This window comes from Dromaius novaehollandiae, chromosome 3 (genome assembly GCF_036370855.1).
Source record: "Dromaius novaehollandiae isolate bDroNov1 chromosome 3, bDroNov1.hap1, whole genome shotgun sequence".
Classification (NCBI taxonomy): Eukaryota; Metazoa; Chordata; class Aves; order Casuariiformes; family Dromaiidae; genus Dromaius; species Dromaius novaehollandiae.
This window is the reverse complement of record NC_088100.1, coordinates 79680492-79708461: the sequence shown is the minus strand read 5'-3', so window position 1 is coordinate 79708461 and position 27970 is coordinate 79680492. Positions and strand designations below refer to the sequence as shown.

Below are 27970 nucleotides of genomic sequence, written 5' to 3'. Positions count from 1 at the left end.
TACTGCAGCCAGCTAATTCTGAGATGATAAATGCGTAACTGCAGCAAGCACCCAAGCAGGAAAAGTCACATTTGTCCTGCTGTGTTCAGATGAAACAACCTATTTTGACTATGCTTTATACAGCCAGAACCACCAAATCTAAACTGTGTACTAGTTTAGCAAGTGATAGTCACAAACCCTTTTTCCTCCAGAAGTGCATAAATAGTGTGAACTTTTCCAGCTGCCTCTCCAACAAGGCCAACCAACCAAAGCTATACCAGCATTGTTCTGAACTGAGCTTCAGTTTGCTGGCTGTAACCCAAGCCATATCATCTGGGCAGTCAGCACTTGACTCTCCATTCTCACTAGTTCCCATACAACAGACAAAGAACTGAATGCCATCAGTACAATAAAGGCATAGCAACCTGCAACTCCTCAAACTGTTGTTTGTTCTTTACGTATTTATAGCGAGGGAAGCTATTGTCAGCTCATGACCTCAAAGAGTTTCCTGTGAAAAAGCATTCACTCCCCAAAAGATAATCATACACTGTGGGAAAAATTCTAACAATTATGAATTTGCAACAATCAGAACAGCCCATTCTCCCTCCGTGACAAGAAAAAGAGAACATAAAAAAAATACTTCACTAAATTATAATTATTCTTTTATCATATCTCACTTTGTTTCCAGATAAATATTTTAACTCCAGGTGTAAATGGGACCTTGAGGCATCCCTATGTTGCTAATGCTAGGATGAAATTCAACCTATTTCATCTTACTCATAGCCACACACCTTTCCTGAGAAATTCTTTTCCTATGAGGGAATGTAGCAAATACCATTTGTATGTTAATGTGTTTTCCTCTATACAAGATTTTACCAACATACTCAAATCAGCATTATTAGAATACACTTCCAATAATATAATTAATAATCAGCATCTTACCTGCTATAAAGAGAACTTTCTGAAAGGGCATCCATTAATGGCCCGATAACAAACTGATAAAAGAAAAAAAGAACAATGGCTAAATGTACTTTCAAAAGGAATTGTTACACAGAGGCTAACTAGAATTATTTCACCTGTCCTTAAAAGGACAGCAGGAGCCAGAAATTAGAGAACTCTTGCCAGTAGTAGCAGAAGGAGCAGCCAAAGCACAAGGAACAAAAGAGAAGTGGGAGCAGGAGAATGAACAAGCAAAACATTTTTTTCACTAGGTATATTTCACAGAGCATTGTGAAAGGCACAGGCAAATAAGAAATGATTACAGAAAATGGATGGAGGAACTGATGGCACTCAACATAAGAAAAAAGATACTTAAACATGAAATAGGAGAAAGACTACAGGCCAACACTGTTAGGAGGATTCTAGAATTTTTTATACTTTTTATACATGTGTACATGTGTCTGTGCGTGCGCAGGTGTGTAATGTATGTATTTATTTATTTTAAGGTTGACTGGATTTCAAGTCAGCTATCAAGAAGCTGACTTAATTTATAGAAAGCAGAAACATTAGCTTTTGAGGACAATGTTCCTTCTATGAAGGAGAGAAGGAAGAAATAATAGTGTAACACAGACCACTCCTTACTAAGGCATAGGCTGGCTGGGGAGTCAGCCTACAGGCAATGCTAATAAAAGCTAGCTTAAACCTACAGCATCTCATTCCATATACAAAATCCATATGTAATATATGTAATATACTGATTATACTACAGAGATACTCAAACCCCCTCACAAGTAGATTTAAAAATGGATCTTCAGACTACCTCCTTGAGTAGGAGACACTGTGCACAGACTTAAGGTCTGTTCAACAAGTTTAGCCAAGACTCTGCTCAATAAAGACAATCAGCAGTTCTGGAGAGGTTCAGGGGCCCCAGATATCTGAAGCATCAATATTCCCTGTCCCTACCTCCACCTCATGGTTTTCATTTCTGTTAAGAAATTTCAATAAACTGGGTGCTAGCTTCAACTGGAGAGCATTAGCTTGAAACATGGGGGATAAACGACTGCACTTTAACACGCATTCTTACTAGGGTGGCAATTTTTCAAGTAATTTTATATTTGACACCACTTACAAATATTGCTATCGCTTGTACAGCTAAATATAAGGGCATTTTTTATAGAATTTGTCTAATTTCAACACTACTGAGGTAATAATGTAATAGATACTACAAGTTAAAACATCTGTTTGTTCTGGCAAGTAACAGGGAAAGCACCCTTACCTCCAAAAACTCCAGTGAATTTGGAAGATGCTTTGTTTCATAAAGCTCCAGAAAATGAAGAATGCCTTCCTTTGTCAATGTTTTATTCTCGCTCTCAAACATTCTTTTATAGATGCACATGTGCCAAGATGGGTGAAACAACCAACAACCTGTTACACAAGCAAATTCTTCTAAACCGATATAGAAACAACAGTGACACATCAGCACGCTCGTTTATGCAACAGTACACTTTAAGGAAATGCATCAAACTAACACACAAGTTACTAACATCCTAGTGAACATGACGGCGCACAACACATTTCAGAACAATGACTATAGTTATTTGATTTATAAAAATAGCCGAATAGATCTCCAATACCACAAATATTTATCTACATGGCTTTTAAAACTTACTCTCTGATTTTAGTAGTTACAACTTAAAACTACTAACAAATACGAAAAACGTGTCCTCTTCTGCAACTGTTGTCCCAGTAACGTATTCACCTGCAGCACTCAGTTAATCATCTTTCCACTTTACAAATCTGAGAGTTTTAACTTCTAACAACTTGTATTACCTAATTAGATGCACTCCATTTTGCTCTAAAAAAGACTGTATTACATCCTTCACTGTGCTGTCTCAGCATTCATTGTATTCCTCTCTCTCCCCTACTTCTGAGTTTTGGGTTTTTTGGGTTTTTTTTTTTTTCTCCTTTCTCTTTTCTTTCACAGAGTTGTCCAGGTAACTTGGCTCAGAAGACCTAGCCCAGGAATCTCTAGTTTCATTTGTTTTCACATTAGCTCAAGTAAAGACAAAAAAACAGTGGAAAAAGACCCATTTAGCTGGTCTTAGTTGACAGAAAAATACTTCATAACAATGCAGTAAGTAATTCTGTCATATGTTAAGATTTCTTGTTGTGCGTTTTTTGTTATATTGCATCTCTGACCAGAATGGTCCTGCCTGTGCATGTTTGCCAAGCTACCTATGCACAGAGCAGACTCTCAAATGATGGCATGGCTACCCAGAAAACAGCTGATGTGAAAAACAAAACATAAAGTGCTGCTACTAAAACTACGAAGAAAATAAAAAGCCAGGCTTCATAGTCTAATATTCAGAAAATGTCTGAGAAGAGTTATATCTTACCTTTTTTCCCTGATATAGCATGCTCATACAAGCTGTTTAACTTTGGTAATACTGGCTTTATGACATGGATCTGCAATACAAATCAGATATTACATAAGTGGTTTACATCTCAAACCTAAAATCCAGCATTTAGTCACAGGCTAGAATTTACTATGAAGAGCTTTAATATATTAACCGGTTATGTAACTGCATTTAAATAAATAAGTATACTCTAATCAATGCCTGTGCAACTGATCCTAGGATATGGTAAGTAACACTTGTGTGTTAAGATCTTAGTTTAGCACTGAAGAAAAAAACCACACTTTTATGCTACTGTGTCATGGGAACACAACTTCCTAACAACTAATGATTTTATTCATAGAAAATGCAACACGAGGCTTTCAAATAAAAGAGCACAAAACTCTAAAATTAAACATTTTGGTAAATGCTATTTCTCTTAGTTACAGGACAATTACACACAAATAAAATAAAATAAATTGAAAATGGAAGTCACAACTGATAATTATTACCATAATACTATGCAGTTATACAGGCCTGAAGTCAACAGGAAATTTTCTGCCAAGAACACAGGACTAAGTCAAGCAACGCTAAGTCAAGCAATGTCATTTTCACCCAAGACCCCACAATGCTTTACTTTAAGGATGTAGTGCCCTCTACCGAAAAGAAGTTACTGAGTGCAACAGCCTGATTTTCCCCAACGACCCTAAGATGTAAGGTACCCATGGTCTTACAACAAGCTGCAATCCAGGTTTTCCTTTCTTAACTCAACCTACTGCTTTAAAGAGAATTGTTTAAGATAGATGAGAGTTCTAAATTTATTCCAGATTTTTCAAATTTATTCCACATTCCATGTTCACAACTTAATTTAAAATCAAAAAATAGGCTTCTTAATGTATATTTAAACACCCTCAATTGTTACAAATAGATAGATTTTATCTAAATAAATATTTATAATGTATGTACCAAAAATAACAAATCACATAAACTGTAAGCAGAGGTTTTAAGGTGCCCTTACCTGGTTTCCTTCCAAAGTTTCCATTATCAAAATGTAAGTTTCCCAAAATTGTAGAAGTTTTTCATTCTTCTCAACAGACCACCAAAACAGACTTGAATCTAATTAAAAAATTTTAAAAAGGAAAAGAAAAAGGTTATTTAAACAGCGCTACAGGAATTGTATTTAAGCAAAAGATTAAATGCAAAGATGGACTGTCTAAGATGGAGAGTGAGCCTTGTTTTTTCCCCTGCCTCATTGCCAAGGAAATAAAAAACTTGGCCTTAGCAAGTCCATCATAAAAAACTCTACATGGAAATGTATGGCCACAAAACTTTCCTTTCATAATTTCCATGTAGCACTTAGTTGCCCTTGCCTTTTCCGAGTCAACCCATTTGATTAAAAAGCAAAACACGACAATACTCCTCAGGATTTACGGCATTCCCTGCTCAGCTCCCCTCTTACCCACTGCCTCAAAACAGGGGGGCTGAAACCCGCCAGGTGCAAACTCCGTGCTCAGCACTGGCAAGAACCAACACCAACTTTTATTACTTTAAGCATCGGAGTAGGATGGCATCTCTCACTGTTCTGTGCCTTAAAACGACGACTCAGGCATCAAAACAGTGAAACTAAACTCTCCCCAAAGATTAATAAAACCTCAGAAGACTCATGCAAAACAATATCTTCATTTTACAGAAGAGTACAAGACGCCATCTCTAACCGCTTCACCCCACCACCCAGGTTCAAGCCACAGCCAGCCGCAGAGGCGCGCGCAGGCCCTCCCTGCCGGCCGCCCGCCCCCAGCCCCCCCGTACCGTCTCCGCCGTCCGGGGGGCAGCGCAGCTCGGTGCGCTGGCTGGCCGCCGCGTCCACGGCACGCTGCAGCAGGTAGCGGCCCCTCTTGCGGCACAGCCCGTCGCGCTCCGTCAGCCCCTCCTGCACCACTCGCCAGAAGCGCGGGCAGAGCCGCGCGTCCAGCGCCGCCGCCCCGAAGAGCGCCTCGCCCAGGCCGCTCAGCGCCAGCAGCGCCCGCGCCGCCCGCGGGGGGCCGCCGCAACCGCCACCGCCCACCAGCCCCTCCCACACCCGCCGCAGCGCCGCGCCGTTGCCGCCCAGCGCCGGCAGCAGCCGCGCCGCCACCAGCGCCGCCGCCTCGCCCTCGCCCTCCTCCCGCAACAGCGCCAGCGCCGCCGCCACGCACTGCTCCACCAGCGCCGGCTCCTCCAGCCGCGGCGCCGCCGCCACCAGCGCCTCCACCGCCGCCTCGGCGCCCGGCCCGCCACCCACCGCCAGCTCGGCCAGAGCGTCGCGGGCCAGGCGCGCCGCCAGCGGCGCCCCGCAGAGCTGCACGCAGTGCCGCAGCGCCCCCCGCGCCGCCCGCGCCAGCCGCAGCCGCTCCGCGCCGCCCGCCGCCTCCCCGCCGCGCAGCAGCGGCCGGCACCGCTCCAGCGCCACCTCCCAGGCGGCCCGCCGCAGCGCCTCCGCCTCGCCCGCGCCCGGCGGGCCGCCCGCCGCCAGGCGCTGCAGGAGGAGGCGCAGCGCCTCGGCGCGCTCCGCCGAGAGCGGCGCGCACATGGCGCGCAACAGAGCGCAGGGGTCCCCGCACCGCGCGAGCAGCGCGTCGGCCAGCACCACCTCCATCCTGCCGGCCGCCGGCGCGGGGGGGGGGCGTCTGCGCAGGCGCGGAGGGGGCGGGACGCAGGCGCCGCCCTGGCTCGCCATGCCTGCGCGGCCAGCGGGTGGCGCGCGCCGGTGGCGGCCTTTGGGATTTGGCTCCCGCCTGGCGCCCGCGCTCCCGGCGGGCTTTGCGCCGCTGAGGGGTCGCGGTGAGGGGAGTCGGGCGGCGGGCGTCGCCACTCCCGGCCCGGTCAGGCAAAAGGGAGGGTGCGCAGCGAGCTGAGGGGCAGGCAGTTCCCACGGGCTGGTTATGGGGAAAAGCTGCATGAGTTTTGTGGCCATCACGCAAGCTTCGGAAGGGCCATGAGCTCTGGCTTCTGGGGTCATGGGATTATGTGATGTTACAAATTTATACCACGTACACTTGCACAGATATAGATACAAATATAGATATAGATACAGATATATAAACATGCACATAGGAAAGCTTCCAGTCATCTTGGTTGCTAAGCAAAGGTTGACGCTATGTGCCCTCAGACACTGAGCACAGGAGGGCCTGATAGAAGCACCCCGGATGTGTAGTTATCAGTATTGTGTTTGAGGGGGCGGAAGTTCCTACATGTGTGACCGCAGAAATCCTGTTTACATTTGGTGCACAGTACAACACAAGATCAAGCAGCAGCTGATACACAAAGTGATCTGTTCTGTCATGCTTGTTTTTGTCATTTATGCCAATATAAATAGGCATTTTCTAGCTGGTCAGAATTGTCTGCACTGTCATTGCAGAATACCAAAGATCTTCCTGCACACCCTGCGTCTGCCTCAAACAGCAGTGGGACGCATTTCTGGGCACTGGATCTGTGCTAGTCCCCGCATTCCCCTGCATGCAGACAGGTTGTGTCCGAGCCAGAGAACACTCCAAGGCAGTTTAATTTACTAGTTATAGCCACTAGTATAGCCAAAAGGTAACTAAGCGGAACAAGCTGGTTTCCAGTAAGCGTCACTGATTCACCATACAGGTTGTACAACTCCCATGAAAACATTTTAGGGATCACATATCAGAAGTGGTTGCAAGCCACTCTCCTAGAAAACACCGCCATAGAAAATGTCAAACTTGGTCCTGTCAAAGCAGTGGACCAGAAATTACCTGAGCAGTAGCACATGGTTTCCAATGGATATGGGAGTTACTTTGGCTAAACAGTATCTTCTTAGGTGTCTAATGAAAAAGAAATACTTACTGAAAGTTTTCAGGTAGAGTTACCACTTGATCTTTCCCTCCAAAGCACATGAATATATTCTCCCTCTCTTTCCTGGCTACCTACTTCCTCAAAACTTTTAGAAATTTGTTACAATGTAAATGTTTTTTCCCTGTGACCACACAATCGGACAATTCCAATGGATCATCATTCCAGCAGTTGATCATATTGGAAAAGGACTGTAGACAAAACTGCAGTATAAACTACAGACAATCAGTTATAAGTCCTGGAAATACCCACGTACAATTTTGGAAACATATCATACAGTTGCCATAAAGACACTGTTGAGCTGAGCCACAACATTAGATTATTAGACACCAGGACAAAATTATGTGTTTAAAAAGTTTAGTCTTGATGGCGTGAATCACACAAAATATCTTTCTTCTCATGAAAACTCTTACAGTCCCATACTGCCACCTGCACATTTACAGATAATTTGGCACAATTCATAAAAAGGAGGGCTTAGCTGACTCTGCAGCACAATTCTTTCCCCACTGGAGTCCATGGGATCGTGCCTGTGTAGTGTAAGGTCTCGAGGGGGACTCAGTACATAACAATACCCTTTTCTCTCCTCTCCTGCTGAGTGCAGGAGAAGTCCAGGGGAGATTTCTGAAAAGCAGTCATACAGAAGATTTCCCAGCACATCCCTATCCCATCATAAAATGGGCCCACAGTGAAATGCACAGGTGTGCTCCTTACAATAAATCTTACCTGGTAATTAAATATACTCATACCCTCTTCTAGATTTCCCCAGTTTTGTCATGCAACAAACTGCAGTCCGTGTGGCCCTTACATGAATCTTATTGCAGGACAGCACTTGCAATGAGGAGCATACAAAGGAAAAAGGGACTGGGTGCTATGGCAAAGGTTTGTATCAGGATCCCAGGTGCAGACATACGGGTATATTCTAAGTCTAGGTGAAGCTGGACAAGATCAGCAGAAGTGGAAGGACTAGAAAGGTGCTGTAGAGAGAAACTTCTGCCTATCTGTCAGGAGCAAGGAAAAGAGAGTTACAAAAGATGAGAAAGGGAAAGAAGGCTGCCTTATTTTTGTCAGTTTGCTGTAGTTAAAGCCCATGAACCCTTTTGCTAAGAGGGCTAGGAGCAGAAGTCTTCAAACTGAAAAAGGGAGTAATTAATGTATAGCCAAGAAAGCCGGTCACAACATTTCTACGTGGTGGTTGTGCTGTTATCTCCTGATCCCCTCACACTCAGTTTCATTCCCCCACCTCTACACTGCTCTAAACCCTTAGCTTTCCCATTTTAAAACACGATTCAGCCTGTTTCTCCAGCTACTGCCCTGTCTTCCTCCTCCCTCTCATTTCTGAACATACTACGCATTTACAACTAGTCTGGAATTCATCTACTCCAGTTCCATTTCAGACCCTCACTGATCAGCTTCTTGCAGTCAACAAGAACTGCTCTTACCAAAGTTTATGCTTAAGGGAAATCAAGTATTCCACCCTCAACCAGTTTCAGCATCATCTTCTTCCAGTCATTCCTTGCTTTGTAACTCCATCCACTTGCCACTCAAATGTTCTTTACCTCATATGTTCAAAATCTTCTTCCACTCCTGCCTTCTGTGAACGGGTCCCCAGGACTCCACTGTTGATTTCCCTGTTGCTTTCTCAGCTTTCCTTTCCCATCTCCACCTCTGAGTATTCTCAACTAAAATCGCATAGTCCACTTCTCTAGGCGGACTATGACCAGATCTGTCTTTCTTCTTGCAACTCTCGCATACCTATCAAAACTAAAACTTTAGTTCATCTCTTTGACTTCTTTTGAGGAGGTCACAAGATGAAACCATCAGCTTAAACTCTAAGAGGCTACAGCAGAAGTCCTTATTTTCCAGCCAAATTACTCTTTACCCCTTTTTCAATCACCAAGGACTCATCAGTCCCATTACCTGAAAGTTAATTTCAACACTGACTTCATCTGGGATTCTTATATTTCAGTCTAATAGTATGCCTACTATTATTGCACACATGTACCTGTTGAGTAGCTAGCTCTCATGTTTCTGTCACCAAACTCCATTGTGAAATACAGACAAACCCTAAATCTTGCAAATTATATTTGCAGAATTTCCCCCAAATAGGCCCATTCCTATCTACCCACATACTTAATGTTATTGTCTGGGCTGTCACCCTACCACATCAATATCCTCTTCCATGGCTTTAACAAAAGCAATCTTAGCCTGATTAGATCTTGCTGTTGCAATGGTCTGTTTCTTAGCCTGCTATTTTGACCTTGCCACCTCTCCCTTTATGTCCCTCTGCTGGCTCTCTCTTCTATGCTGTATCAAACATATGCTGCTTCTTTTCACTTTCCCTTTCCAGACGCATTACAGTCTATCCTCCCCCATTCTCTTATCTAATACCAAGATACTGACTTCTATAGCCCTGCTGCCATTCTTATTAGACTTTCAGGTAAGCACCTTCATGCTTCTTGCTTTTCCTCATGCTAACTCCCGCCTCATTTTCCTCTTTCATCTGCTAAACGTTCCTTTGTTGTGACACGAACACGAATTTTGACAATGGGTAGGCAGCTGATGGTCTGTGACTACTGCCTTCTATGTGGAAAGATAAGCTGATCCCCTATCTATGTATATCTTGTCATCTATTTGGACTATATATTTCCTAAAGCAGAAAGCATTGGCTGTTGTCCAACAGCAGTAGTGCCTGGTGGCACTACTGTAAGTAGCAGGTAAGAAAAATAGTAATTGCAATAAAGAAAGAAAGAAAGAAAATCAGAAACTGGCAATGTGCTGAGTCACAGGGAAGAAAATAAAAAGTAGCCTAAGTCTTGCAGCTGAGCTTTTTACAGGAAGAGAGTAAAAGGAAAATGAAAAGGTGGCTCACAGAGATAGATGCTACAAGAGCTAAAATTTTTGCAGCGTTTCGTACACCTACACTTCCCCACATACATGCAGACTTGTAAGAGCTTGAAGAGCTAGATCCGATCCAGCTCTACATCGAATGTACATCTACATCGAAACTTTTCAACCAGACCCACATCTAGAGGACTCCTTAGGAAAACATCAGAGTGAAGCCTTCATGATCTCTGCAGAACAGAAGATGGTGCTGTTGTCATTGACATTTGCCTTCCAATTTTTTTCTGGTGAAAAGAAAGCCAAATGGTAGTGGAGAAAAGAAAGGAAAGGAGAGGTACAGGAAGAAAGGTAACTGCATTTACCTTATATTTAATGTGAGAAATTAAGAAACTCAGAGAGTTTCAGAAAATAAGATGGACTGTCTGATAGCCCTGATCTGCAGTTTTCAAGAGGTATTAGCACAGAGGGAGGTGTAAAAGCAATTAGGAGAAGCAGAGAGGCAGCACAGACCTTATTTTTGTATGCTGTCTTACCTTTTTCCCTCAAGATACTCTCAACTAGGTTTAGGAAGATGCCAAATACTGTCAGTTCCCCATTAACTTCATAAGGAGCTATTATTAATCATTAATACCTGCAAAGATCAGGCCCAGTGTGTCTCAAGCCAGTCATTTGAAAACAGAGACATCAAAAAATCCCATGGAACTGTCCTAAAAATTGCTTAAAATAATTGGAGAGAGGGAAGGGAGAAGACCAGAATCAGGCAGCTAATGAGCAGCAGTGACTGCACAACTCTTACATTCAACCATGGTCTGTTCACTCTTTCAGCCCATTATTAGGGCCATGCTGCATGGCTTCCTTTTTTTGCTCTAGCAAGAAATGATGCATGAAGGAAGAGCAGTCAGGAGATAGCTGATAAAACAGATAGTGCAAAATAAGAAGTGCAGAGGAAAGAAACAGTGAGATCATACTGTTAATATTGGACTGTGATGTTACCCACATCCAGGCAAGGGATTCAAGCCTGAAATTCTTTGGCAGAGTAGTACAGCTACACTCATCAGAAACACCCTGATATTCATGCACCTTTGAGGACGTTCATTTTGAAAATAAAGCCAGAGCACTACAGTTCTAACACTCTCAACATCCTCTGGTCTGAAGCAGAATTTAAAGGCAGTGAATGGAAAGCAGTTGTGTTCAATTAAACATTTGTAGTGAATAGGAAGTTGCAAATCTGTACTATGTGGTTTTATAGCATAAGCTATAGAGGGGAAGTTAAGCTGATAAATCTTGAGTTAGAGTGAGTGCAGTAGAATGGTCTGGAAAGGATGAATTAAAAGAAAGAATTAGATATAATCCTTTACCATCTGTCTTTATTTTGCTAACCTACCTAACAGGACACTACTGAAATCTGCAGTCATTTTTTATCTGCTTCCTGTAGCTGAAGAGCAGTTGCCATACAGACTGGAATTAAAATGCTTCCCAGTAACAGCCTGCTTTCCCATTGATTGACCCTACTTTCCATTTATTTTCTTTTTTTAAAAAAAAAAATTAAGACTTTCCATTCAGCCATGGGCTACACCATTCATTTTTGACCCTTCCCCTTCACTAGGACTCAGAGCCATGTGGTGGAGCTTAAATAGATTTTACTGTTGGCTCTGGAGGGAAGTGAGGGGGCTGTTAAAATGTACAAAATCCATGCTTCTCCAGGTCTCAGCCTGAAAAGCTAATTTACGTCTGGAGGAAATGTGACAGTTGAGAAAATGCCCATGTTGTATCACACAGTTTCTCCGTAAGAACAGCCTTTGTCTGTAGGTCTTCATCCAGCGAATCACGTAAATAGGAGCTTAACTCCAAGCACATGTCTAAGTATTTTGATGCCTCTGGATTTTAGCATACAGAGGATTCTATTGGTAATGAAACAGATAAGAGGATCTGCTGTAGTGGGGAAAATACTCCATACCTGGTGCATGGAAATTTACCAGCTGCAACCCCAGGAGCCTTTATCGTTTTTAAGAGCTTGGTGATAATACCGGAAGTACAGCCTTACTACAGGGAGGCTGATAAAAGAAACCCAAATACAATAAAACCAAACCGCAACATCATTTCTTCACTTCAGGAGAAATCCAGTTCTCACTTATTTCAGGAGGAATGGATCAAAATTCCACTTTATTTTGGAAGAAGGAAGGAAGAAAGGAAGAAAGTGCAAGGAAGGAAGGTTCTGCTTTATTTCCTAGGTATTTTTCTTTGCAAATATGAAGGTTTGCAAATTACTATCATTTAGAAGGATGGCAGAACGTGGATAACTTTGTAGTTCCTTGGCTTAAGAAAATACAACATAGTTGAATAGCTTTCCAATGGTGAACTAAAGCTTATCTAGTATTCGTTCTGAGGGCATAAAGGTAGTGAAAGCTATCTTTGCTTTTTAGATGAGTGGAGAAATTGGCCTGGCACTGGTTGAAAGCAAGATCATTTCCTTAGTCTGAAGTTTGGAAATGAAGGCCACAGTCCACTGCTGCCCTCCATCTTCAACAGATTTACATCAAAGTAAAGCAAGGAAAATCATGTTTAAAATACTCCCCATAATGGCCCCTAGTACTTTACCTGGCACTGATTTAACTAACGTCACACGCTATAAAGCAATAGTCGGTTGTGTCAACATGTAATTTTCACATTTTGTCTTGTACATTTGACTTGAAAAACTCCCTCCAAGTTTATTTTGGATTTCCCATACTAAAAATAAAGACACAAAACAACTCATCAGTTTATAGCAGCTTTGAAAGCAATAGGCAAGAAGCTCTAGTGTTTTGAAAACAGCCCCTAATGCTGTTCTTTCTCTTTAATGGGGATATCTAATCCTCCCTGTTTTCTCATATTCCCAGTGATTCTCTCAAAGTGGAAGCTTGCCAATTATGCTGCAAAACTCCTGACTCATTCCAATATCATTTAGGGTCTTCTTAATTGATTGCAGGATATCTTCAAAGCCAGAGGAGGGCTCTTGTTTGGTGCTATAAAAGGCTTTCTAGGAAGTTACAATATCTTTATTTTTTGTAATTTATTTTAAAGATAATGGGATCAAAGGACAAACCCCCAGATCAGCTCATTTTTAGAAACACCTCACTTTTACGGTCTCATTATAAAAAAAGAGAGTGCTTTTTTATTTTTAAACTTGGCCTTGTAGGTCCACCATGGGTCCTTTTCCTGCCTTATGTACAGGAATAGTAAGCAACAGGCATTTATTATATTGTCACAGTGTTCCTCCTTCGCTTCAGTCTTTAAATCTCCTTCTTGTAAAAATGCTCATAGTCTTTTGCATGTCTATGAGATCCTCCATTAGAGTCCATTCAAAGTACTTTGTTGACAACAATGTATAAAGCCTCAAAGCGCCCTGCTGAGGTATGTGTTGCCACACTTCACACTCAGGAAGATGTGCTACAATAATCACACAACTTGAAGAGCAAAATAAGGAGTCATCCATAGAAACAGTTTAATGGGACCCACTATTCAGAAGCTCAATCATTATCTGAGAGTATGCCTCTCTTCCAGTAGCTGTCCAGAAACGGAGGCATCCAAAATAACTATGCATCTCCAAGAATCTTTACCTTAAGATGTTTTCTGCACACCCCACCACTACATCTAATAAGTACTCCTTTTTAAGAGTGTCTCATAATTCTTGAAGCTTCCCACAATAGAGGCATAACATTATATTGTAAAAAAAGCTTTCTTCAGAAAAATACTTGGGATGGCCTTTTTTTCAGAAGCATTTAACCTTAACCTAGTGCCATCCTGGTTGCCACAGAAATTAATGTATAAATAAATGCTGAGCAAAGCTGTTTCTTTGGAATTCTTGCAGTCTTTTTTAGCATGTAACACGTGATCACACTGGAGTTATATTTGGAAGCCCACTCTAGAGACTTCTGACAATTCTCCACCATCTATGCTTTAAAAAAAAACAGTATTTACAGATCCTGGTGGAGATTATTCCTCACAAAAACATGTTGAAAACAAAAGCCACAGAAAAAACTCCCAACTTTTGGTTAGCTTTGCAAGTAAGTTCTAAGACGAACTGCAGTACGAGTCTCAACGTCACTATCAGGCCAAGCTGCACATTCCTCCTTTACCTTTCTGATAAGATGCCCTTACGTGGCCAGTTAGAGAAGTATAGAGATAAGAAAGAGTAAATTAGAGGTGAGACAAAACTTATTTTTATCAGTACAATATGCTTTTACTTTAGAAAGAAAAATAACCATAAATGACATTTTTATACTCATAACAACAGATCAAGCTTTTCCTTTCTCTTAAAACGATAGCCTCATATCTGGCAATAATTTTGGTAAGATACAACATTTCATTAAGGATTAGCAATATTTATTAATTCTGCCATTCATTCAGGACATTCATTCATAAGTATCAAAATATAATGAGAAATGAGGGAAAGGGTGAAGATTGAAATAAACATGTTCTTAAAAAAGAATCTCAGAATTTTGATTACTGCAATAACCAAGAAAATCCAGCAGATGGTAGGAGGAGTCCACAATGCTGAAAGGAGTGCTCTTGACATTTTGTTCCAATTATGACCATTAACCCTTAAAACAAGTTACTGTCTCAGTATTCATAATATTATAAGTGTTTAAAACAAAAATAGGACCAGAATTGTTTAGACTATGCATTTTGTACTTAAAAATTAGGTGAAATAGTGTAAGACTGATTTTGACTAGCGTTGCAAATAAATTATTTTAAGTGTGGAGCTTGGGCTTCGTTTTAAAGCCAATTGACATCATAACATAAGTAAATATCATCTCCTAAGTGAAAAATCACTTGAACTAATAAAAATGATGGTGGCTGCTTTTATTTTGTGTCTGATGGTTGCTGGAGAAGGAGTATATTTTATTTATCTTCCTTCTTTTTTGTTTTTTTGCAAGCATTTGGATTTATAGTGTGAGTGAGCGGCTGAAGATCATATCTGCACAACCCAAAGATGTAACAAGAAGGAAAGACATTACATTTTCCAGACCATTTTCCAGACCATACATTTTCTGCGCTGAGTGACAAGATCCTGCAGAGCTCCCCTGTCTCCAGCAGCTTCCTGTTGTGAGTAGTGAAGACCTAGAATCCGGGAATGTGTCTACTGCAATCCTAAGAAATCTGTGTTTAAGGGGTGCTGACATTTTGTTTTATCTGGTTCATTCTTTAAATGTTATTTCTAATTTCTATGTCTTGCTTACGTCATGTGAAGACAGATATTAAACATCTGAGAGACGACCCAGATCAGAGGCATCCAGATTTTTCTGAGTAAAAGGTGAACTATTATAAAAACCATATCAGTGCAGGGTGTTATTTTAATTTTGTTGGCACTTGCAGTAATCAGAATGGACTTCAGAAATACCAGGATAGAAATGTAAGCAGGGGGACCCCTCTTTGCTATGCTCTGGGAAAGCACTAGATGACGAGGTTTGTCTGAGGTGTCCATATGTCTCACTTCTTCCTGCCCACTGGGTTGGCCCCGAGTTTGGCCATCCTACAAGCACCCCAAGCGTTCCTTGGCCTTAGCGGAAGGCCCATAAAAACACATTCTTCAAACAGCTTTCAAACAACTGAGATTATTTTACTACAGCAGGCTGAAAATAAAACTGATGGAAGCTTAGGCCCTTTTTTGGTTTGTGAACCTCCTAGCGTCCCTCCTTTGGAGGAGTGCACCTCTTGCTGCATGGCTCTAAGTGGTCTGATGATATCTGGTGCCTTTCGCAGACTGGGTAGAAATAACTGGGGGACTCTAACCACTCTGGCCTGGAAGGCTTGGCATCAGGACACCGTCTTCTACAGTCTTCCAAAACAAGCAGCGGTTCCTTAGTCAGGCCTGAAGTGCAGCCCCATAAAAGGTTATATTTATAAGGTGCTCTTCCAAGGGCTCCTGAGACATGCTGCTGACATGTCCATCATTTGTTCTGCCCATTGCAGTTGGCCGGGGAAACCAGCCCGCGACCATAGTGCAGCTGGATGCATGGGGCCATGCTGCTGCCCGCCCCACTCATGCTCCCAGCCCAGCCTGCTGGCTCCCTGGGCTTTAATGTCTGAGCACGGCAGGCTCTAACCCTTCCTCTGTGCCTCCTGTCTTTCTCACCAAACACTTCCCAAAGTGACATTATCATGTACCTAAGTGTCCATGTCTATGACAAGTCCCAGTCAGGCACTTCAGTTTTGTAACTTTTCTTCTGTCACATTCAAGACAGCAGAATTAAACACGAATAACATAACCTGCTTACACCTATAATGTGCCATTACATCTGCCTCATTATACAGATAATGTACCACTTTTTTTTTCCTGACTCTTAATTTCTTTTGGGAGCAAAGATATTTTCCTCTGTGTATGAAGGGGCTGTTCTTTCATGCCTTAGTATTGTACTGTCTCTTATGTATACCTGGAAAGGGACTTAGTGTTGGAGTGAGTGTATCATTCACTTGTGATCACAGACAACTGTCTTCTGGTTGAGTTTTTCAGCAGTGTTTTTTCTTTTCCCTACTCACTGCTCTTTTTCTTCTGTTTTGATCTGTGCCCTGCCAATCAACTCTCAGCAGAGTGCGTAATTCAGTGCTATCTTTGTGTCTTCTGTTCACAGCAGGTTAATGTATTTGAGGTTTCACTGAAATACATATTTACAAATGCTATATTACATGAGCAAGGACTCATCTGCTCAAGACGACAGTTTGTGTCCCAGAACATGATCTGTCCAGAGGAAAGAGTTTTGGTATAAATATCTTCTCCTGGTGGTAGTTCTGGGAGGTCTTTATTTCATCACTCACGGGAGGCTTTGGCTTTCATATGTTTCTTCTTGTTGTCTGTGATTCCTTTCATCGCTGCTAGTCACATTAATGATACCACTGCTCTAGGCATCAAGAGATGTGAGCAGATAGAGGTGGGCTCTCTGTGAGATCATTTCTCCATTCAAGAACAGTTATGCTGTGTATTTTCCATGTGCTCTTTGGTGTTAGTAAAATTTTAGGAATTTTAAGTGCTAATTTGGCTTTGCCATTTGGTGGCAATACTGTGGTGATGATTGAAGTGAATGAATTTGGGGATGAATTACAAGCAAACAGATCTGTGTTCCCATAGATCTGTGTTCCCATATTCTGCCTGCTAAAGTGCTTCACTGCTTTAAACTCATCCACTGCCCAGAAGTCTGAATAGCAGCCTACAATAACCAGATTTGGGGAGGTGGCATTTCTATTCTTCCCATGGACAGTGGGGAGGCTGTGTGTTTCCACTGCTTCTTTTGCTGGTTGGCCCACACATTCCACAACTGACCATCAGATGTTGGATACTCTCAGTCACGTTAGGTCAGGATAGAATATCACTGGCTTTCTATATCCAGACTACAGTTCCTGAGACAGGCTGGGGAATTCACAAGAAAGTTTCAATTCCCTGCAAGCTGGGCATTATGTTTTCCTGTACACTCAACCTGCCTTGATAGTTGCAATATTCTTCAAAGGCAGTGGGGATGTTTTCCCCTGTTTTCTCTCCATTCCAATATAAAAATGAAGGCGAGCACATCATTTATTCTCAGATCTCTTCAAATCCCTGAAGAGGTGAACTTGGCATGGCTGAGGCTTTCTGTGTCTTTGCATTGTTTCTGTCAGATTCACATTCAGCTGCCATATTTCTGGGCTGGGTGCAGTGGCAGCTATATCTATGTCAGCCTTTTTCTTCATTTTGAATACTCAAAATACAGCGTGGATGCTTCAGAGGCATGTGCTGAAGGTGATGTGGGGCTGCCAGCAGCAATTTAAAAGTAGTTTCCTATTCATTACACCTTCCACTCATAAAGATTATTGAAAGATGTAGCTTTTCAGTTTGGATGTATCTCTCTTCCTCTGGAGATACTAAAACTGAGTTAAAGACTAGCAAGTGGAACCTGCCTTTTTCTAAGGGGTAGCAGTCTTCACTAGCAACATGTTATATATCTGCCTTTTTGTTAAAGATGGGATAATTCATCATCTGCTCTTCTACATGTGTGATAGCTGCATCTCGTGAAGACACCAGTTGTCTATACTGCATCTTTGTCCAGTAGCTATATCAATGATTTGCACATATGTGAAAAATGTGGAAGAAATTTTGTCAGATAAGTTACAAATCCCAGTAGACTCTGAATGGACTGTGTATTTAAGAGTAGGAATCTGTCGTATTGCTCAAGTTTGCTGAGGTCAGTCTCAGCCCTTGGGAGATCAACAGATGTCTCATGCAAGGCACTGCCAACTATCCCAACACCATTATGGTTTTATTCAACTTTAGATCTATTCCCTGACTCTTTCTAACTGACAGATGAGGATGGGAGCATGATATATCACAGCTTCTGCCACATGATCTTTTCCTCCATCCCCTGAACATCAGCAGCCATTACACTGATCCCTCAGCGTCCTTTTAATACATCTTGCTGACAGTGCTGATGCTCTCCCACCTCAGGGCTGATTCCAGTGGCATTCTCAACCATCTGCATCTGCACTTTTCCTGGATGTGGTGAAGTATTTACTTTCCGTATCCAACAGTTCTTATCAATATCCCATGTACCATGAATATATTTGTTCTTGCCAAGCTGGGTATTTCCTCAGTTACAGGCATTCAGTTGAACACTTTTTTAGTGCTTGTTAAAGCTACCTCAGCCTTTGAAAAGGGGTAGCCTTTCTGGCTTCTCAGCAGCAGACATGCTGCTTATGTGACTTGTGGCAGCCCCACAACATTAGCAAAGATGCCTTCCTTTTCCATTCCGTCTACTGCTCCAATTATTTTTTCCTTTAATGCTGTAGTTACCCCTGGAGGCGGGAGTTGTAAAGATGGAAATAGATGAAGGCGCTTATACGCCTGGAAGACATCCTTCCCTTCAAACACCTCTTCATATGCCTCCTAACAGCTTCATTGCAGGGATGCTAGTGAATATTGCCAGCTCAGCATTTTATTTTTAATTTGTTCTGCTTGCACTGACTGTGTGAATTGTTTGCCTGAAACTTAGTGCCACTGTGTGTTGATGAATTCACTGGGTGTAGCTAAAAACAGAGGATTTGGTCTTGCTTGCAACGCTGAAATATCACCACTTCCAAGGAATTCGGGTTGCAATTTACTCTGCCTAATGGCACTAAGACATTGCATTGCTTTAATTTAGCTTTGTGTGGTTATAATTCCCTTTCCCTCTCTAGTATAGTTCTCAGGAATCCTTTGAAGCCTAGCACATTTAGCAATGTCCTCCTGTCTGCCTAGCATTCACTCTCCTGACTGTTGGAGTGCTGCTGCTGTCTCTTGGCACACAGCTCAGAGCTTTATTTTTGCCCTTTTGCACCATATTAACGTCATCACTCTGCAAACTTTCCTATCCTGTGCACATTTTTCTCACAGCACCAAAGGTCTTCCCTGACGTTCTCCGCTTCAGATTTATGCATTGGCTTTTGATGTTATTTTATGCATCTCAGTTCTACCTTCTGAGCTAGTTAAGTCCACCCCGCTTATGCTCTGCTTCTGGATGGCCGCTTTTGCAGCAGCTTTGGACCCACCTGTAGTTTAGTAGTAGTGAGGACAGCTGTCCTTTCAGCAGCCTCTTTGCAGCCTCTTTTTTTCCCACTTATGAATCTACCACTAATTACTTCAGGTTTTAAGGTTTCCTACTCACATGAGTCAGCCATTTTCTGCAGTTTGGCAGCATACCAGTCTATTGTTTCTCCAGATTCTTGATTACACAACTGTGGGGCAGATACCTTCTGTATGTGTCATTTTTCTGAAGACTGGAAATGCTTCTGAGACATTGCTAGGATTTTACGTGGGGTTCTTCCAGTCTGCAGTTGGTATATATCCAGATGCTACAGAAGCACGTGGGAGCCATCGCCCATTACAGCCAGCAGTGTTAATGAGCTTATTTTGGCTTCCTGTTTACCCAGCCCCATGGCAATGTCTTAGATTTCCCATGGGACTTTAAAGAATGGCTAACAGAGCTATTGCTAATACTTCCTTTTTCATTTTCTGCAGCTTTGAGATAGGAATCTGGTGTATACCCATGAGGTCTTCTCTATCTCTGTGTTTTGGGGGACTGTGGAATTATCTCGTTGTTTCAGTCTTCATAGCTGCCCTTGACACATGCCAGGTTAATCTCTTTTGCCATCATATTAAGTGTCCAGGCAGAAGAAGAGAGAGCCAAACACTGCATTGTTCAGGCTTCATTCTTACCTCTGCATTTACACCATCTTTCCTGGGTGCAGCACTCATAGGTGGGAGAGGCACCTTCATACCCATCCACTACATTACATATAAGCATAAAGTTCAGCATCTCAGCTGGCCCTCATTCTGCAGTCAGCCCCCGGTTTCCTGTCTCCAGTCCACTGCTCATGCTTCTGTGCAGTCCCTGTCTCTCTAAGAAGCCCTGTCCCCTTTAAACTTTTTATCTTGCCTGCTAGGAGTCACAGAGCCCTTTGCGAGGTAGTCATTGGCCTGGGTAACGCCAGTGTCCTGGCAGCATAGCACTCAACAGCGCAGCTGATTTGGAATAGGGGAAAGACGCCTACTAATGAAATAGCAGATTCATTGCTGTGTCTCAGATAGGGTCAGGTGAATCCTGATCTATGTCTTGAGGGACTTTCTCTGCCTGTTTCTGTTTCTGCTGAGCTCCCATGCTAACTTTCTGAAGCTAAGGTGGGGAAGGCACTGGAGCTGAGGAGGATGGAGTGCGCAGCACAGTTCCTCTACCCAACACAGCCCCTGTGCCTGGTGCAGAGAATCAGGAAGCCAATGCTGGCAAGCTGATTGCTAGCTTTTCCCCTTTCCCTCCTTCTCTGGGTGTGCCACAGTAGTAAGGAGCTCCCCTGCTTTCAAGCAGAGCTACCTCCTCTTCTTCTGGAGCTCCCACAACCTATCCCAGAGAGAAATTGCCTGCTCTTCCTTTGTGGTGCTCCAGGTGGTTAAGGCAGACACTAAAGCAGCAAGCAGGGAAGAGCTGCTGTAATGGAGACTGTAGATTTTGTGTGGAAGTCAAAGCAAGAGGCAGCTGTGCAGCCTGAAAGATGATCAGAAGATAAAATGGCAAAGGCTGCATTTTTAAAGAGATTCTTTTACCAATTAGAAGCCTGGAATCTTCCTGGCTTGCCCTGCCCCTGAAATTCAGATCAAATCATGCACTGAGTTATTCCCACAGAGGGAACTGGAAACTGAACCGGTCAGATTATCAGCTAGAATAAGTCCACTAACTTCAAGGGAGCTGCTCCCTCTGTCATCAGAAAATCTAGCCCCATGACTGTGAGCTGTAGATTTTCCACATGGCTGTTTCCCTGGGACTTACGTCATCCCCCTTCACAAGGAGGGGAGTCCAAGGTCCCAGTGTAGGAGGAATTTAAAGGAAGCAAAGCAAGAGACCCAATAAAAGCCCAAGTTCATGATGTGCCTCCACTGTACCACCTGGTTTAGTAAACTCTTGGAGCAATATCTTCCCACAAACCCCATGTGATTGGTACAGGATCTCAGCACTGAGCCTTTAACTCACACCAGAAGTGGGGGAAGTCAAGGCCCCATGGAGCAGCTGTGCCATAGCTTTGCTGCTAGCCAGCTCCCACTCCAGCTACAAAGCAACACTCACAGGAGCAGGGTACAGATAAAGAATGCCTTAAAAGCATTTCTTTCCCTTATTCCTGTCTCCTTGTCTGCTGCTCATCAATATAGAAAGGAATATTCTATATCTCAGTCTTAAGGTGAGAACCTGAGTCATAAAATAACATGTAGGGCTTCTAGGATGAGTAATGCCAATGGAAATGAGTTTTAGAAATTCTGCCTGAAAACCCCAAAGCATGACATTCACCCCTGGGCAGAGAGCCTACAGACGGTTCTGTGCATCAATTAAGTCACCCATTCAGCCTCATGTGGGCTGCTCCATCAGTGAGATTTGGCTAAAAATCACAGTTAGGAAGAAGAATTTCAGTGCTGCTGCTAAGAAGAATGATGATTACCTAATACACCTCTCTTTGCAAAGGCATGAATTCAGTGATTTACTAGTTCCTTCCTATTACTGACTACTGTGATCTTACATGCTGTATATCATACTAACAAAATAAGAGCTTTGGTGTGATCCCTCCCCGACCCCTGCTGTCACCCAGAGCCTTTTTATGTGAGGGCTGAAATTCTAAACTATTTGTTTAAAAATTGTCTAGATAGCAGAGAAAAAAAGTCTTAAAAATTAGTCACTAATTATTAATGTGAATGCTTTTCACATCCATCTCCTACTAACTATCTCAACGGAATGATTCAGTTGAACATCGCCTTGTGAGAAGATCCATTTGTCATACTTCTTTAATTTTTTATCCATTTGTAAAGCATCCCAAAACCTAGCCAGCAATAAAACAGCAAAGAAATTGCCTAAGGCATCCTCTTAAAGAAGCAGTATGGGCTGGATTTGTTCTGTCAGAGATCAGTCTAAATCAGTAGTTATTCCATGATGTCAGTGAAACTGAACTGCTGAAACGCGGAGGAGAATCTGGCCCCATGATCTAATTCCATGATGAAATTGCTAGTGTAAATAATGACTGTTGCTATTCAGCTCTTTTTTCCCCCTAAAGTGCTTTAATGAATAATGAATTTTATGAATAAGCTTTAATGAATGACTGAATACATTTTAATGGCTAAACTAATAAGATCGTAAGTTAGAACACTTTCCTTCACACTTTCCTCTCCTCTTATATCCCCACTGCCTTCCTTTGCTTCCTTGAAACTGAACTGCCGCTTTTAAATTACCCATCAATCACACAGACAATTACCACATCCTGACATGCTGCAGAAGTGGCCAGTTTATAATTCCAGGAAAGGACATTCCATGTTTGCTTAAACATATAACTTCTGTTTCAAAATGCAAGTGTTCAGACAGAACAAAGTTTTAAGCATTTATTCCTTCATTTTTTCCCCTGACATTAAAATCCATTCATTTCAATCAAGTCATTCAGAGGAGGGCTGTAAAATGAATGACATAATTAGCCACTTAATATAGTGCATATGGAATCTTAATTCCAGCTGAAAATCAGAGAGGCTTTTCTGAGGCTGTTCTCTGGCAAAAAAAAAGTGGTATTTGAAGACAGCCAGTGTTTTTCATTTTAGTGCTGCTTTTCATGTCTGGATTCTCTAGTGCTCTAAGCATTAATGAATGAAACTTCTTGAGTTCTATGGGAAGGTAGCATATATGTCATTACAGATGGAAGAAGTCAGGAACACAGTGAGACTGAGGAGACAATTTAGTCAGGTTAGGAACCAACTGTCTACTCTTCTTATTAAATACTATGGGAGCCAGTTTGGGGGACAGTTCTTCTGAAATTCCTTCCAAGTGGCTCAAGTGCAAAACTCAAAAATGGAGGCACATCCAATCAGTCAGTAGTTCTGAAGGTACTAAGTCACACACCCAAAGTCATATGAATAAGGTGTATCTGATCCAGCAGCAGTTTTCACCAGCGCCTGCTGACCAAAGCAATGGGATATTATGGGTGGAGCTTAAAAATTAATCAAGATAAACAAATAAACAACCCTTACAGGAGAGCTAGAAGGCACCTGGGCAGTTTGCTATCTGATGTACTTGACTGTCTTTGTAACCAGTCCATCCCGTCTAATCCTGCTGGCCCCCCATTTCTGTTCTGTTTGTATTGACATACTCTGCAGGCTTTTAACAATGTTACTGAGTCAGGTAACACTAAAAGATGACCCATTAGCTAGTTAGATTAAATAAGAGACACCAAACAGCAGATAATAGCCAAAGGGTAGGGAATGAGAACAAGTCAACATTACTCAAGGGGTTAGCAAGATGTTCCAAAGTGTAATCTCAATGTTCATTTAGTTAAGTAAACATACAGTCAACCCCCATTTGCCCAAGCCTTGATTACATGAAGTAATCATTTCTCAGGGAAAAGGCCACATTTCACCAGTGTGGATCATTGCAATGAAATACTCTTCCCCAAAACACCCTCTTCCCTGCTTTTGGTAGCAACTCCATTTACCTGCATTGCTTTCACTTCCTGTCCATTTCTTTCAGATGTATTTGCCATTACCACAGGGGACCCAGCAGGAAGTGCTATGGCTTTGTTGTGAAAACAGGTCCAAGAAAATGATGGACAAGAGGGAAAGGTTAAAAACTCATAGTTTTAAAGTGTTGAAATCCCCTGGCATTGGTCTGCACCCCAGATTACCTCAGTTGTACTCTTTTTCTTCTTTCTGCGTGTGTGTGTGTGTGTGTGTGTGTGTGTGTGTTTGTGAAAACCAGAACAGCTATATTAAAAATATACTTACTGGTAGAATTCTGTCTTTTTTTTTATTTCTTTTTATGCAAGGATTGAACTGATCTTTGTAAATCTGATCTGCTCTTTATATTTTGGCTTGCACATGGAAGTTTTTTTCTTTCCTAGTTTCCTATTTTGTTCTGAGTGAGAAGGTGAAGAGGAACTTCCTAATCCAGACTCATGGAAATCTTTGAGGGTCCCCTCATACTACATTATGTCAATCACATGCACTTTACTAGTTGTGTAACTCCAGTCACTGAACATTGTTCCCTGAACAGCCTAATCTGTCACATCTAGCCAGTGGGGAAAAATTTTAAACTGAACACACTCAGCAAAGCAGCAGCAGGTCTTTGCAGAGATCAGGAGCAACTGAACTCTAACAGTTCATGGGGCCACTTTCCCAAAGAGTTGCCTGAGTTGAAAAGAAGGAACACAACATCCTGTATCACTAGTAGCACATTCAAGATGGAAGATGTGCACCTAGATGTTGGGATTTTTCTTCTGTGCCACATAAGCAATAAAAACCAGCAGAGCTGTCGGCTTTCCAGGGGAGAGGTACAAGCCTTGCAACACCACTGGAAGCCCCTTTCCAGGGCACTTATGCAGTAGCTTAGGGCAGCAGTTTAGAGAGTCACATGCCAATCTTTCACTGTGATTGCTACACAGGATTGATTGGGAAACAGGAGGGAACAGTCCTGTTTTTCCAGTATTCCAGCTCTTGGCCTCCTGGGGACTTGGTGCTGAGGCAAGAGCCACTGCTCTGATCTTTTGTGTAACCACACTGCTGGCCTTGCACTCAGACTCTCTGTTAACCTCTCAAGCCCCTCAGCATTTCACATTGCAGCTCTCCAGCACAGTCTTCAGCTGTTAATCATCAGACATCATTGCACTGAAAGTGAAATGCAAACATTTTATTTTTAGGTATTTTTAAAGTTCCTATTACAACATACCTGGCCTCATATAACAATCAATAAAATGCACAGCAAAGGCCTGCATGCAAGTAAATAGACTCACTACAGAGTTAAACTGTACAAGACCTCCAAAATCATCCTTTCTGACCAGAGCCTGAGCCAACACAGCCTGGCATCACACTCTGACAGTCAGCATATTTGGAAGCAAATGCGAGACTGGCCACCGATGCCTGGCAGTCTTGGAGGTATAATATTACAAAGACTCATAAAATGTGTCTCAGAGTGCCTTGCTTCCATGCACCATATTTTCTTCCCTTTAATTATTTGATAGCTTTGACCATAGTAAAAACCCGCCCCCTTTGAACGAGAATAACTGTGTCACAGAGAACATAGTCCTTTTAAAGTTCATGCAGCTACAATGTTGCTCTCCCACGTCTGTCACACACTGTGCCACTGCACATCTGGATTGCCCCCGTCTTCTTTGTGCATGCCCTTTTCTGCTGAGGGATCACCTTGACAGGATGCTACCCTCCACCCAGCTGCTGGTGAGCAGCCATAATGGCACCTTTCCAAGAGAAGAAACTGATGAGCCATCACCTTTCCCCAGCCAACATCAGCAGGGCCCTGGCTTGACTGCTCTCTCGAAAATGCTGTGCTCCGATGGAAATTCCCATTTGGCGAACATTCTCCAAAATGCAGGTATCTTAAGGACATTAGTGGGCAAAAACAAATGGATGAGTCTATCTCCTCACTAACTTGACTTCAGGCCTAGTTATTCCCGTTGTGCTTATTGCAATAACTTACCACTGTCAACAGAAGGATTTATCAGGGCAGCCAAGAGCTGAATGACTCAGCATGGCTGAACCTTAAGTACTCCTTTCTGTCCGTGGACGGACAGAAATCGGCACAGAAGACGGCATTACCAGCAGTCAGCCTGAAACTGCTGCAGAGGGCAGCTCTGCCTGCCCTGCCGGGTAGCACTCCCCAGCCCACTCTAGGAGGTGCAAGACATGCAACCTGGCAACGTCAAGCTTTAACATGTTTTACCACAGTATTAAATCTTGAACTACTGGCCATGCTTGCCACTTTTGCACCACGCTTCTACCCTCCATGTTACATACCCACAGCAATCTCCTAATCTCCCTCTTCAAGAGGTCAGGAAAATGGGGATTAATTACAAAAAAAGTGGAATGTCTTGCACAATTCGTATGCTTCTCATAATGGCAGGTGTAAGGAAAAGTAGTAGAAAAAGTGCATGAGGCACGCTCTCTGTACGGGCTGGCTGGGAGGACACTACCCCTGCATATTTTCCTGGGGTGCCATTTCAGACAAAATGCTTTTAGTAGGATTTATATCACCCTGCTTTAGATATCTTCATCCGAGCCAGCCACCCTTCATATTCAATGAAGAGAAATAGGCATGTCTGGGGTATGAATCATCTGATTTACTTTATACATCTCCTTTAGACTAAGATGAATCACACCCTAGAAGTGCTTATTTTTCTCCATTGACTATAAAGGGAATCGAGATGAATACTCAGATACAGGCATCTACATTTGGTCAGATGACTCTTACCCTGCATCTTGTGGGAAGCAGCTCCAGATAACATCCTCTGTGCAGGCAACCACTACCCTGCCTCTGTGTATCACTCACCCATCCCATAACCTAAAACCGGCACAGTTGTTCACTCATCCACCCACCCTGAAATCCATCACCTACCCAAAGCCAGCACAGACATCTGAACGTTAGTCTTTGCTAGAAGAATCTACATGAGCTGATGGGAGAAAATATTAGGAAATATATTACTGTATTGAAGGAATGCCAGAATGGAAAAGTAAAATTGGAATAATGTGCATGGAGGGAATGATCTTAATTGATATAGAAGACAGGATCCTATGAAAACACTAAATTTGGGGGAGGGCGACTCTCTTTTCCATTGGCAGCTGTAAAACCAAGGACCACAAAAAAGAAGAGTTACCAGTTATCAGCAACTTTGGAATTTTTGACAAAACACAAGAAAAAAGAAGAAGAAAGTATCCATTTGGGGAAATGGTGAATTCATCCCTGAAGGGCCTGTGAAGGCAAAGACGAGCACGGCTGCTTCCCAGAGCCCCAGAGCCCCGGTGTGGACAGAGCACAGGGAAGCGGCCGTGGCAGAGCAACTCTTAGCACGACTTACAGCACTGCCCTCCGGCTGCCCTATGTCCTGGGACAAGGGAATACACTGCACTAGGACCACCGTGTCAGTCTGCGTCATTAATGGCCTTTCTCCCCACAACAGATACTGGCTGAATCCATCACTGGCAGCAGCCTTTGAGTTCTCCTGAAGCCTAGCCCTGATTCAGTTCTGTCAGTCTTACATTTGTATGGTATTCTTTATTTATTTGCTTTTGCTTGTACCATCAGCTTTCTACTACTTGTATTTATCGGATACAACCTGGCTGGAAGGATGAGCTCATCTCAAGAATATATGAGACCCAGCTGACACTGTTTTTTTTAAATGAAATCAAATAAATAGAAATATTATCTTGCTTATGATACATTCATTACCCACAACTAACATCAGGCCTCATAATACCTCCCTGACACTGCTTCCTTGACCTGTCAGGGCATTTTCATACAGATCCTTTGTGGATATCCTTAAGGCTCAGAAAGTGTCCCTGTGTCCTGCTCCCAGGCATGCCCTCAGGAGCACTCCCTTGCCCTCAAAGGTGTCCAAAAATACTGCACACACTTCGCACGAGGCATGTACTTGCCAGAAATAACCAGTGTTTCCATTAGGCA

The 27970-nt window shown here is 42.7% G+C and overlaps 1 protein-coding gene across 2 annotated transcripts in view; it reads right to left on the bottom strand.

Moving 5' to 3' along the window:
- Positions 1-5965, bottom strand: part of TARBP1 (TAR (HIV-1) RNA binding protein 1) — a 42321-nt gene extending 36356 nt beyond the window's left edge. For both annotated transcript variants that reach the window (XM_064509242.1, XM_064509243.1), the window contains exons 1-5: positions 5121-5965; positions 4330-4427; positions 3315-3384; positions 2195-2343; positions 922-974 (exon numbers count right to left, since the gene is read on the bottom strand). In XM_064509242.1, coding sequence (XP_064365312.1) covers positions 922-974; positions 2195-2343; positions 3315-3384; positions 4330-4427; positions 5121-5946 — 1196 coding nt within the window. In that variant the 5' untranslated portion in view covers positions 5947-5965. The remainder of the gene's footprint in view (positions 1-921; positions 975-2194; positions 2344-3314; positions 3385-4329; positions 4428-5120) is intronic.
- Positions 5966-27970: the final 22005 nt, after the last annotated feature.